Below are 12500 nucleotides of genomic sequence, written 5' to 3' on the forward strand. Positions count from 1 at the left end.
CTTCCAGCAAGAATCTGCAGTGACTGGGGAGAAATACTTGTACTCTGTACGCATGTGTGTGGCAGATGGCAAGTAAAGGTGAAGAGAATACACTGAAAAATGGAAGAGGGGGAAGGAAAAGTACAACAAAGAAGATTAAATAGACACAATGAAGCAATGAAAGCGAGAAAGGCTGAAAAAAAAATAGGCAAAATTAGTGAAGAGGCGAAGAGAATAGCCCTCAGACTTTCTCCTTGACTCGCAGCCAAACGCATTTACAATCGAGGAAGTTTCTACTGACTGGCTGCCGCTCCCTCCTTCTCCTGCCCTGGCTTCCCCTCCCCTCCCTCTCCTCTCACGCTGGGACCCCCCCTCCCTCTATAGAAAGTGGGACTCCGTCTCCCTGCTCACTTTCTCTCGCCCGTCTGAAGATTTAACACAGCGCAGAGCGAAGCTGGCGGCCACAGTCGTGCCCTGGATTGTAACAGAGAAAGAGCGCAAGCCCTCCTGCAGCCTGCAAGCCCACCACCATGGACGTCAAACTGATGGCACTGCTGGCTCTGCTGGCCGTGGCCACACATGTTCCGACCTCCAACGGTGAGTCCAGCAGAGGGACAGCAGCCCCTCGCTTTAATTTAAATGCTTCAGGAACATCGCTGACAACATCATTTAGACAGATTTTGGCTAATTTAAACGTTTAAGATTCTGGAGCTTCTGACATTTATATTTTTCTTATTGGCTGTTTAGAACAGCATTTTTCTGGATTAAGTTTATGTTTGTTAGGTTATGTCAGCATTAATTTTAATTGTTTATGATTGATAGGTTGCCGTCGTGATAAATCCCTTTTAGCAAGACTGTGAAATTCCAGTTCTTCGATCACCTGCTTTCCTTCTACGTCGATAAATATCTAGACAGAAAATTGGGTAACAGATTGAAATGTTATTATAAAACTTTTTATACATTAATTAAATAGCTACAGTATAACTTAAACTCATGGAGAGTAAATGAAGTGCAAAATAAAAGCTTTTTGGTTGTTGTTGTTTCGGACAGGTGCCGAATCATTGCGTTTTGCTTTGCTATTTTTTTTTAATTATTATTATTATTATTATTATTTTGCAGTTTGTATTTGGGTTTGTGGAAACAAGCATATATTTTTATACATAATTAGAAAATTAAACTTGAATGAAAATATTTCCCCACTGCAAGTTCTTATGTGGGGCGCTAGAAGAGAATTAGTAGAGAATATACTGATATTAATCAGAATCTACAAAACAGAAAAAGCCTTTTTAAACAAAATGTTTATAAGCATTTGTTTCAGATTTTGGGCAAATATCTTATACCGGAGGTGGACTGCTGCCACCGCATTGACCCCACATTTACCTCCCACATTTAACCTTGGTAGGAACAAGACGGGGTGTTGAGTTTCCTAGCAGGATTTATCCTAAGCGTATTGTTTCTGCTCCACTAAGAGCTCAGATTGAATATTCAAGCGTTAGACCTAGACATGTGTATTTGCCTTTTCTCACTGCATCCTTATAATTAGCTTCTAATTAGGGATAAATCAGTGGTGGACACATGCTTCTGGCCCCAGTGCTGCATGCTGCATAATGATCCCTTAGTTTGCATGAGAAAAGACCCTGAATGGGTGCGAATCATTAGAGCGATATTACTGAGGATTTAGGCATTTGTGACAGGACATTTGCTGTTTCTTTATGAAAAAAAAGAATACACTGAACCTTGTAAAAAAGAGCTTTATTATAGATGCACCTGATTTTAAGATTTCAATTACATTTAATTATATGTTGCCAAATCACAACAGCATTTGCTTTATATTGTATGGTTTGAGTAATTTGGACATTTTTGTACAGGCAGGGCATGGCTGATGTAAAGAATCAGCTCTGTGAAATTTTGTAATTTCTTAAAGCACACTTTGAGCTTCAGTTTTCAATGCATTTTATTTTCATTCAAAGCCCTCTATAATGATGCAATTAAAGGCTATTCGGCTGGTTTCTTTTTAACTTTTATTGCCAGCCAGGTTTTCCTTCATCCTTTCCCTCATTTTTTTAACAACCCTCATCGTTTCTTTCATTTGAAAACTTTTAAGGAAGTATTTAGTCTTATTACTGTGCATCTGTAGTCCTCGGGGGCACCGACAAGCCTCCATGGACTCACATTGTAATCATTTTAAGAATGTACCTCATAGAGGCTGCTGAGGCCGTCTGAGCTGCAGAGTGCTTTCATAAAAGAGGTGAATATTGGAAATTGAATGTTGAGGACCCTTCTCCTTTAGAGTGGCTTGGCTGAATGCTCCAGGAGTGAAAAGCTAAAATTCTGCATGCGTGTGTGTGTGTGAGAGTGCGAGCGAGAGGGTGGTCAGAAAGGGCTAATCTCTTTTTAATGAGGATGTTGTTCACAGACATAGCAGGTAAACTTATACATTCCCATGCTTTGTTAAGATTTGTTACAGTAGATTAAACATGCCCTTAATTTGTCCAACGAGGTGAAAGGTACGTTTAATCGCAATCCAAATGAATCAGAAACTGCTGTGCTTGGATTTGATTTAAGTTGATGTAGGTATTTAAATCCTCACTTGAACCAAAACGACCCTTTCTTTTGTTAACGGGCAATGAAACGAAATATTAGACACCGCTGCTCATTTCATCCACTGTGATCTGAATAAGTTTTCTTTGGCAAGTTAACGGAATCATTTATCTTGAAGTCCAACGTCTGCCACATTTTACTGCCCTGCAGAGCTCCACATGAGTAATGCTGAATGTGTCTCTGTGTTGGCTGATTTCTCCTTTGTTCACAAAAAGCTTGTTTGGCTTTTCTTGCTCTTACATATTGAAATAAGGCAGGTGCAGCTTTGTCTGTGGATTTGTCTTTGGATCCCAAAGTTTTTCTCCCGTCTTTCAGTTTTCAATTCCTCTTCCTAACTCCTTCCTAAATATATAGTTGTGTGAATGCCAGAGCTTCAGAGTGCAATGTTGCAGAATAGGAACAGTCGGTACTTGTTAAGCTTTTTAACAGCCTGGTCTCTTGAGATTTTGTTGCATTTTCTAAGCTTCATGCTAATTTGTAATCTTCCTTGTCCACTGTTTGTAGCAAAGCCCATCAGTCTGGTTGAGCGCTGCTGGTGTCGATCCACTCTCAACACGGTTCCCCAGCGCTCCATCAAAGAGCTCAAGTTTCTCCACACACCCAACTGCCCCTTCCAAGTCATGTAAGTAGATGAGTCTCATGTTGCAGGGGGTGATTAACTTCAAGAAATGTGTTTCCTGGTGTAATTATCTGATGACTGTTTGAATGAGTCTGTCACTCGTGTGGCCTGTTTGAGTGGATTCTTTTCAGTGTGTCAAGGTTCAATTTTTAGGCTGTAAAAAAGCAGAATCGTGTAAAGTAACCATTTTGTTATAGATTAGATTCTACTCGATATCTGTGCTGTGCTTTTGCAAGTGAGCCTGTTCTCCTCAAACTCCCAGACATAGTCACAGTCACAATAACCAGATGTGGGAAAACAAAAAAACAATATAGGAACACAATAAAAAATTTAAAATGACACTGGCATATATTACCTTCTCTGTTTAATGAACACTACAGATTAATTTATGATTGTATTAGTGTAATGCCAGTAATAACAGCGCACACATATCATTCAAGACCAGTTCATATCAGTGAGTACAAACTACAAAAGGGCTGTGTTTGAAGTGTAAGCTATTTTTGGGGGTCTATCTAAGCCAATAGTCTTCTTTAACAAGAGGAAACAGAAATAAATGTAATACACTGCTGATGTGTGAGGTATGTGTGAGGTATGGTGTTAATATCCTTCTAGGCTTTCCTGAGTGAGCGGGCTGACTTTAAAACAACACAATCCACTCAGAGAGAGGAAAGCGCTAACGGTCAGAGCTCGAGGGGGCCATTTGTGTTTAGTAAAGGAAGCAATAATTAAGGGTCAAAGTGATTACCTTTGTATTTCTGCTGACCCCTTGTGTCCTTCATCTACTTTTTCTTTTTTCATTTCCCGCCTGAATCTGGTCAGCAACGTTGAGAATAATTTCACTGGTCTGGAACACATTAACAAAAAAGAACCTTCCTTAATTTGTTAGCTATTGAAAATCTGGACGGCAGAAGCCTCAAGGCCAAAAGGCTAAAGGACTGGAGGCTTCTTCCACAAAGAAAGGAGGGGGCTGGTGATGGTTGGAAGGGGTAACCGAATGGCAAAAGGTCAGGAAGGACTACCAGTCCTGTGGCTAGGCTACAAACTCCCTCTAACCTCCCTCCAGAAAACTGCCAGAGGAGTCAAGAAGTCATTCAGACAAGGAGCCCGCAGAGCGGCGCTCCGATATCTCTATTGAGGAGCATGAAAGAAAGTCGGTAACATAACACCCTCTTTCACCCTGCAAAAAACTCCTCCCCCCTTCTCCCACTGTGTGCCCTCATCCCTTCACCCTAGCTTGACAACAACCCCTCCAAACCAGGCCGCCACGCTGTTGGTATTAACTTGCTGTGAAGTAATTACTACCTGCTGCTTGTGGAACTCCGGCCCCCAAATTCCTGCCAAGTCAATTAGGGTTTAGGTTCTCAGTTGGTCATCCAGACAGGCAGACAGATAAACAGGATGAAGTGAGAAACATCAAAATAACAGAGAGCTTCCGAGCTGATGAGCTGGCAACCCCTAATAAAACAAAAAGTGTGTGTGTCTGTGTGTGTGTGCGTAGGGAGGGGGGGGCGACCCCATGAGAAAAAGCAAACACAGATCCAGTTACGGAGCTGTTTGGCCTCCTGACGTTTGAAGGATTCGGGATCAGGCTGGTGCTCCCGAATTGCTTTTTTAAGTTTGAGGGGCCATTTGCTCATCTGCCTCTAAATGCAGTGAGGAATAAGGGAGGTGGTATATCAAAGGGGCAAGCAAGAGAGGGGGGCACAAATTGAATATGAAAGCAGTGTTTAACTTACAGAGATGTGTGACATGAGATGGAGGGAGGAGAACGGGGAGCAGCGAGGGGCTACACCTCTGAGCTGTTAACTCTCATACACGACCTTTTGCCACAGAGGTGTGATATCCACATGTTTGGAGCAGGGTAAGACCCTGTTGCGTGCCCCCTGCGATCACCCCATTGGTTCTGAAACTCACCCAGAGTCAGTGACTGACAACAGAACAAATCCTCTCCTAAATGTCTGGCTTAGCTCTCTATTAACAGACCAGACATGAGCACACACTCTGTGACCACCCTGCAGCACCCCTGAATCCTGATGGGGAAATAAAATGGGAAGGAAAATTCAATATTTTGGAGTATGAAAGAAGACAAATGTCTGTTTTTCTGAGTATTACAATTGTATATTTTACCTAACATAAAGTGTTGACGGTCAAGCAACATTTCACTTTCTGTTAGACTAATTTTGAGTGACTTCTAGTTTATTTAAATCTAAACTCATTTTAAAAATATGTTTAAAAAACCTCCACAAAAAAGACGTGTTAACATGTGCACCCAGCAAAGTACCTGGAATAAAAATTTAAAGCAACGTTTTTCTTTTTTAAGTTACACACATTGACATCTGCCTTCCCAAAAAAGACTAATACTTAAAAACTCTGTCTTCAAGAGGAGCATAATCAGTGAATTACAGACATATATATATATATATATATATATATGTATATATATATATATATATATATATATTTTTTTTTTTTTTTTTTTTTTTTTAAATATAGACTTATACCGTAAATTTCACCCTATACCACCAAAAAGGATTTAAGAGTGGTAGCAAACGTGACTGATTACACAAGCCTCTGATGCTGCACCTTTTAAAAGTTTTACATGAAACCAGCCTGATCAAAAGGCCTTCTCGCGTGTAAAGTTTGTGTCAGACTATGTGTGAAGATGTGTAGTGTGCCGTGCAGAGACAGCTTTACAAGTCATACAGTGCGGTGTGATCTGCGATACCAGCCTCCCCCCTTCAGCCGTCCTTGAGCAGAAACAGCGAGCTGTGATTTTTCACCGCCGAGCAGACGCTGACAGCCTGTTATGTGTAGTAATCCTCCAGCTTTGAGCTTGGATGTGTTTTTAGATGTGCGGAGATTTTTAGAGCTTATCTGAGGTGTATCTGAGCTCAACCCCCGTAGACCTTTTAATCCTGGCATGTTTTGCTCATTTCACTTCTGATTTATTTAACAGCCGATAAACCATAAACAGTGAGGGGCTATTTTTGTTCCCATTATGGTTAAAAAAGTGCTGGTTAGCTTTTAAAAATGCTTTAAGAGTTTTGTAGCTTTAGTAAAAAACTTACATTTACTGATTTATTTCCAAGAGACAAACTAAAGGTATATACATTGCTCTTAATCTATATTAGTCATAAATCACTAATATTAAGTAGTACATCCAAGGAGCACAGCAAGGATGTTAGGTTGTGCTTCCCACTGAATGATAACGCTTTATTTGTTGTTATTGCGCAAGGACCGTACCCTGAACACAAGAGAAGCAGAAAAGGAGGCTGGATGAGCTTCTTCAGGCATCCATTAAAATGCCGGTCACACTTTGTTGAGGTTACTGAGAGGTCTTGTTACAGTTTGGTTAACCGCACAGCCGAAGAAGAAGATAAAGCCTCTGTACTGTACAACACTGCAGGATGTCAAGCTACACAAGAGGGCCAAATTTGAAACTGCAACCCTTACATGTCCTTGAAAGTGATTTATTGCCTCTGAGTTTGCTTTGGGCTTAAACACTTTGATTCCTCGTTATCTCTGTTACTCCTCTTTTATGTGGAAACCAGGATAAGTGTGGAAAAAAATGTACTGCAGAAGCAAATGTAAACATGCGGGAGAATGTGGCAATACAAAACCATCGCACTCGTCTGCACCCCACTTTGAAAAACCAAAGTTGGGACAAGACAGTTTGGGGGGTTTTGTTTTTTCATTTTTTGGTTTTTTGGCTCTCCTTTTTTTTTTTTGCCTTTTTCACCTCCTCGGGCAGCTAGCTACCAGCATGTGCATAGGTAGACACATTAAGGGGTGTTTGGTTCCTCTCTCAGAAAATTTTGAGTATCAGAAACCTTATTTCCTGAATTCTGGTGAATTTGTACCTATTGTTGCATCAGTTTCTGGTGGAGGTGTTTCTGGTAGTTGTTCGACATATAATGCAACAAGACTCAGATGCATTCTGTGCTGCTTTCAAATAATGTGACTTTTATCATTTAATATTATCCTTCCTGATATTACACACATCTATCCTCTGTCTTTAATCTGATTAAATGTGGCACAAGTGATAAATTCCTTTGTTTTCATTTATAAACCCCTGTTTATAATAGCTCACACAGATATCCTCCCCCCATATTCCAAACCTTGTGCACATTCAAACAATGTCAGACATATCTGTGATGCTTTTAAGGAATCAGCAGTGTTATTGAGTTTGTCTGAAAACAAGAAGGTCACGCAACATTTCCTTAAGATTAGAATCAGATTTGGCTTTATTGGCCAACTACGTGTACACATACAAAGAGCTGGGCTCAGTTTTTTCTTCGCTCTCAGTATAAACAGAATAGACAAACAGACAGTACATACAACAGCAACATGACACAGACAATAACACCGTGTTGGTGGTACAATGGTGCAGAGTGCAATGCTGCTGGAATAAATTACAGAATAAATAAAGGATGGAGAACTGGTTATTAAATGTACAGTATAAACACGGGAACTTGACAGTATATAGTATTTAGATATGTACAGCAAAGTGTATACAGAGCTTGCTTTATGTAGTTAGCAAACTAGCAGCAACAGTCTTAGTTATCAACATGCCTGGAGACTCTGTGTTGCTGCTGAGTGAGATCAGCACTGTTGCCTCACTGAGTAAAATTACAGTGTTTCTAAGTCATTCCTGTGCTTCCTTCCTTCATGTTTTCATTGGTGGAGATTTCCCCACATCCCACCTAAAATCTACACATTGAGCTTCTGGGTGAACAAATCTGCTGGTGCAGTCAGAAAACGAGGCTTAAAGTCAGCCAGTCAAAACAGCTTTGTTTTCAAGGTTGCTTCATTTTGGCAGAATGTGTCGTGTAACCAAATCAATTCATGCTTTTCTTCTTCCACAGTGCAAAGCTGAAGAGCAACAGGGAAGTTTGCATCAACCCTGAGACCAAATGGCTGCAGCAGTACTTAAAGAATGCCATTAACAAGTAAGAAACCCCCTCTATCTATCTACAAATGGCATGAGCATCGCTGACAAAGACAGAAATGAAATATGGTTCCCTTCTCCTCTAAGTTTAGAGCTTGCAAATAAACCAATGTTAAAAAAAAGGCCGTTTCTCAGTTTCCTACTGACAATTAGTCTCTGAAATTGGTGACATGGTTGATGTAAGCCAGTGAGTTATTATCTGTGAAATAATGAGCATCAAGTAAGACCAGAGATAAATCTACCACTGGTATGTCTGCTTCCTATTTTCTCATAAGCACATCTGAGATCGTCAGCCAAATCAGAGCACTTACGTTAACTTTAAAACTTTACACATAATTATTATCACAAATTGCACATCTGTAAAAGAACGCTTCTGGTTGGGGACAAGCACAACGGGAGTAAAAACTATTCATAAAAACTGCAGTAGCTGTTTCACTTTTTAATGGGCTATGCAGTAAATATGTGCCTTTCACACAAAAGGAAAAAAACTGTTCCCAACATGTCTGGTGGTGATTATCGCCAGGCTGCATGCCTGCTTCTTTAAACAGTATAAACACTTAAAGTGCACAATGTGAAAACAAACAATAAAGGAATATCTGAGGAGTTGCAAGACATTGTTTATTATTGTAGCGAAGGACTTCTGTGACTGCAGATTTTTTTAAATGTAGTCTTATTATAGGCATTGTCGTAGTTCATTGAAGCTGGCATGTGGCGCAGCAGCAAATAATCTGTCATACACAACAAATATCAACAAATATCAGCCATATTTAGACTACTGTCGCTCATGGGATTCTGCATGTTAACCTCTTAACACGCACCAGATCTTCTCTTAGACTTGGTGTTAATGCTAGCGACATCTTTATTTTTAATAACCTTTAAAAACAAAATGTAGCTATGCTTCCTTAACATGTAGCTAAATGCATCCTAATCCAGCTGGAGAGGTATGAGAGGTTAAGAGTTGAATATGTGTCACACATCATAACTGTCAAGCGAAACTTTCCACTTGTTGGCTTAAAAACCTATGATATTATAGCTTTTTTCCACCAGGCATTTTAAGCTGACAATTGAGGTTTTACATCCACCACTGTTATGGGTTCTGTTTTACTTTTATAGCCACTTTTACACTATATTCAGGAATTTAAAGCACATCAGTAACCAAGTATATTTCTTAATCAGAAGAACAGCGTTCAGCTCTGCTTACATAATTAAAACCACATATTTCTAATGATCAATTACTCTTTTAACATGACAAATTTTGCAGTGGGGAGCAAAATGTGCCATTAGATCACCCTGTTTGATGCTAAAAATGAGCCTCTGAACTCCAATCTAGGCATTTCATTAAACAAAAAAACATAAATGATTTATGAATGATTCATTTAATGATTAACCGGTCAATCCAGTAAAGCCAAAATTTTTGTAAATGGTCTCTCATTGTTCCAACTTCATCTTTAGCCAATGCAAACTGCCTCTGGATTTGCAAGTGATGCTTCCCAGACACCATAATTCAAGCATGGCAAACACAAGCTTATAAAATCATCAGACAAGTGAAAGATTTATGATTATAGTTAGGCATATATAATACTGCACCAGAAGGTTTTACAAACTTCCTGATCTGTCTTCTCTCATCGGACATAATTACATTTCCCTCATATGGACTTTTATATGAAAATGACTAGAAGTGCACACGAGACTTGGCATGAGAGTCGTGTTAAGTGTTATTTTATTCTAGAGGTTCTCAAAATAGGCAATAATGAATGGAAAAATCCTTATTTATACTAATGTGTTCTTACAAACACCAGAAACAGCCAAAAGATGTAAGCTGAAAGAACATAAAGTGAGTTAGATATAAGAGATTCTGTGCTTATACGAATGTGCCTTGTATGAGCGCATTTGTTCATATATCCCCATAAAATGAAACCAAAAATTGATCTCCTTTTAAGAGCCTTATTAAACTGAAGATAATATGTTTAGTTACAAAACTTACATTCATATATGATGCTCTCTGAAAAAGGCCAAAAACAGCTCGCTCATCCTTTATACCAGTGATGCCCAGCTCATTCCAAGAGAAGATGAATTTCAAATGACTAAAGTCACATAAAACTGGATAACAAGTTTTTAACCTGTGGCTCAACAATAACCCATTATTTGTTCTCATGAATTTTTAAATGTAAATATGTAAATATAACTGTGCCAGCTAAAATGAAGCTGTTTTCAGTTACATAAACTCCTCTTAATACCTTCTGAATCTTTCTCCAGGGTGAAGAAATCTAGAAGACGCGCTAACAAGATCAACTAAAACACAAGGGGAGTCCTGTATGTCATCCAGCCTAGTATTCCCAGGTTGAACCTCTGTACCTCCCTGTCACTGCTACGGATGTATGCACACGCTGTATGTACCCGTCCAACTCTCTGGACAGCTTGCAGAAGCTGCACTCCATCCCCAGCACCATCCACCGATCCCTCGGGACGTCCAGTTGTTTCACATTCACCTTATCCGGCAACAAATCTTAGCACCAAGTGCAATCTCACCTTGGAATGATGGACACATGTTGATGTTGATAAAAATATGTGCTGAGTACTATGTGAATGGCATGGGAGTGTGTGTGTGTGTGTGTGTGTTTGAATGTTGCATACATGAAATCTGATTGTGTGCCTGTATATAATATTTTCTTGCTTCACAGAGCTATAGAGGAACAATTCTACCTTTCTGTCTCGTGCAAGGCTTTGTGAGTAATGCCACCATCATTTCAAGTCAGATTAATTTTTAATAAAAGTTCCTGACTGAGGAAAAAATATTCACATCAGCTTCCTTGGAAAAATTGCTGTTGGGACTTTGTTGCCAGTTCCTGCCCTTTTATATCAAAAAATGTGGTTTGGACAAATGCAGACTTGTCAAATTTGAAAACATCAAAAGAAATGTTTCCACATCAAATTGATATCATATCCATCTGCTCAGAATGATATGATTTATTATTCTAGTTTTAATATATTCATTACTCAAAGAAGGATTTTGGATGTAGGCTTTCCACACATAAATGTAGAAGGCTTGTTGTGATTTGAAGTGAAAGTGGCATTACTCTGAGAGTGAAGGCTCATGGGATAGATTCGGGTGCTGGCAATTGGGGGAAACCATCCACAAGCTTTAGTTAACTGTAACACGCAGAGCTCGCTAGCACAGGTCTAGTTGTTTTTGAGCTTGGTGCAGGAATAGAGAGGAAGCTCACACAAACTACTAAAAAGCACGCACTGATCCTATGGTGCTATATGTTCAGTTTAAGGAGTCAGAGCCATTGACATAACTGTGTTTTTAGTGATGATTTTATGCAAGATGGGATGTCGAGACCCTCGGTGTCTTAAAAAGAATGCGATATGTTTTGAAATAGAGGCTCAAAGGACTGTTGTTGGAAGTGAAAAATGAAAATGAAAGCCGATTCTAAGCTGACGTTAAGGCCACACTGTACTGATAAAGACTGTAAAGAAATAAAACACTAATCAGTGCATCCCAAAAAGTTGGTCCTGTTCATCTGAACGTCTGAAGAAGTCACTTGGATGAGTGACGAAACGTTTCTCCCACTGAAAATGCTACATCCAGATGAAAAGAATCAACTTTTTGGGATTTCCTTATCTGGATGACTGAGCATGGATGAAAACACTAATCAGTGCAGCTTTTTGTTTTTTAGCCAATTGAACTTATTGGTTAAGAGAGACCAAATATTTATGCACCACCAAGAAGCAGATGAATTCTATTTCATGGATTTTAGGTAAAATAGGTAGGACGTCGTTACAATTCAGGACAGTTTTACACTTTGTCAAAAGGACCAACAGAAGAAGTTAGATGCAGTGTTTTCATACCAACACCTGTCCTTAGTAGGATTGAAAAGCTACTAAATTGTCCAAATAGCTGAAAGATAAATGCCTCAAAAGGAATGCTCACGGTGGCAAAAGAACATTTTTAATTATCAGTTATTTTATATATATGTGAACCACTTTATGATCAAGTGTTTTTTTAATGTAATTGTTTTATTTTTATATTGAAGATAATCTTACAAAATGTTTTTTAATGAAATGTACAACAGGCAGAAGCTACTAAATGAAGGCCGTTCATTAAAGTGCTAGAAACAGTATCTGACTTCATTTTTGAGGATTCATTCAATATTTCACATATATGTAAAAGTCTATAAGTATGTTATGCACAGTATGCGACACATATATTAATATTGCTTGCATTTTCTTTAGAATATAGAAACGCTGAGCAACTTAAATGTTGCTGTCTTGAGTTTATTGATATTGTTTGCTTATCAGCTGCAGAGCACGTGAATAAAACCCAGCCTGCAGTGATTGAAAACAAAAGCC

At 39.1% G+C, this 12500-nt stretch overlaps 1 protein-coding gene across 1 annotated transcript; it reads left to right on the forward strand.

Annotated features, from left to right (window-relative positions):
* The first annotated feature begins 395 nt into the window (after positions 1 to 395).
* LOC134623446 (stromal cell-derived factor 1-like) lies at positions 396 to 12269 on the forward strand. The gene is made up of 4 exons (XM_063468591.1): positions 396 to 576; positions 3085 to 3202; positions 8065 to 8148; positions 10404 to 12269. Exons 1-4 carry the CDS (start codon positions 510 to 512, stop codon positions 10441 to 10443), a joined length of 309 nt encoding a protein of 102 aa, XP_063324661.1. The 5' UTR covers positions 396 to 509; the 3' UTR covers positions 10444 to 12269.
* The last annotated feature ends 231 nt before the right edge of the window (positions 12270 to 12500 follow it).

This window comes from Pelmatolapia mariae, unplaced genomic scaffold (assembly GCF_036321145.2).
Source record: "Pelmatolapia mariae isolate MD_Pm_ZW unplaced genomic scaffold, Pm_UMD_F_2 NODE_ptg000657l+_length_102379_cov_1, whole genome shotgun sequence".
NCBI lineage: Eukaryota > Metazoa > Chordata > Actinopteri > Cichliformes > Cichlidae > Pelmatolapia > Pelmatolapia mariae.

Coding starts and splice junctions, on each gene's coding strand:
- LOC134623446 (XM_063468591.1), top strand. CDS start 510: ATGGACGTCAAACTGATGGCACTGCTGGCTCTGCTGGCCGTGGCCACA. Junction 577..3,084: donor ACATGTTCCGACCTCCAACG/GTGAGTCCAGCA, acceptor CACTGTTTGTAG/CAAAGCCCATCAGTCTGGTT. Junction 8,149..10,403: donor TTAAAGAATGCCATTAACAA/GTAAGAAACCCC, acceptor ATCTTTCTCCAG/GGTGAAGAAATCTAGAAGAC.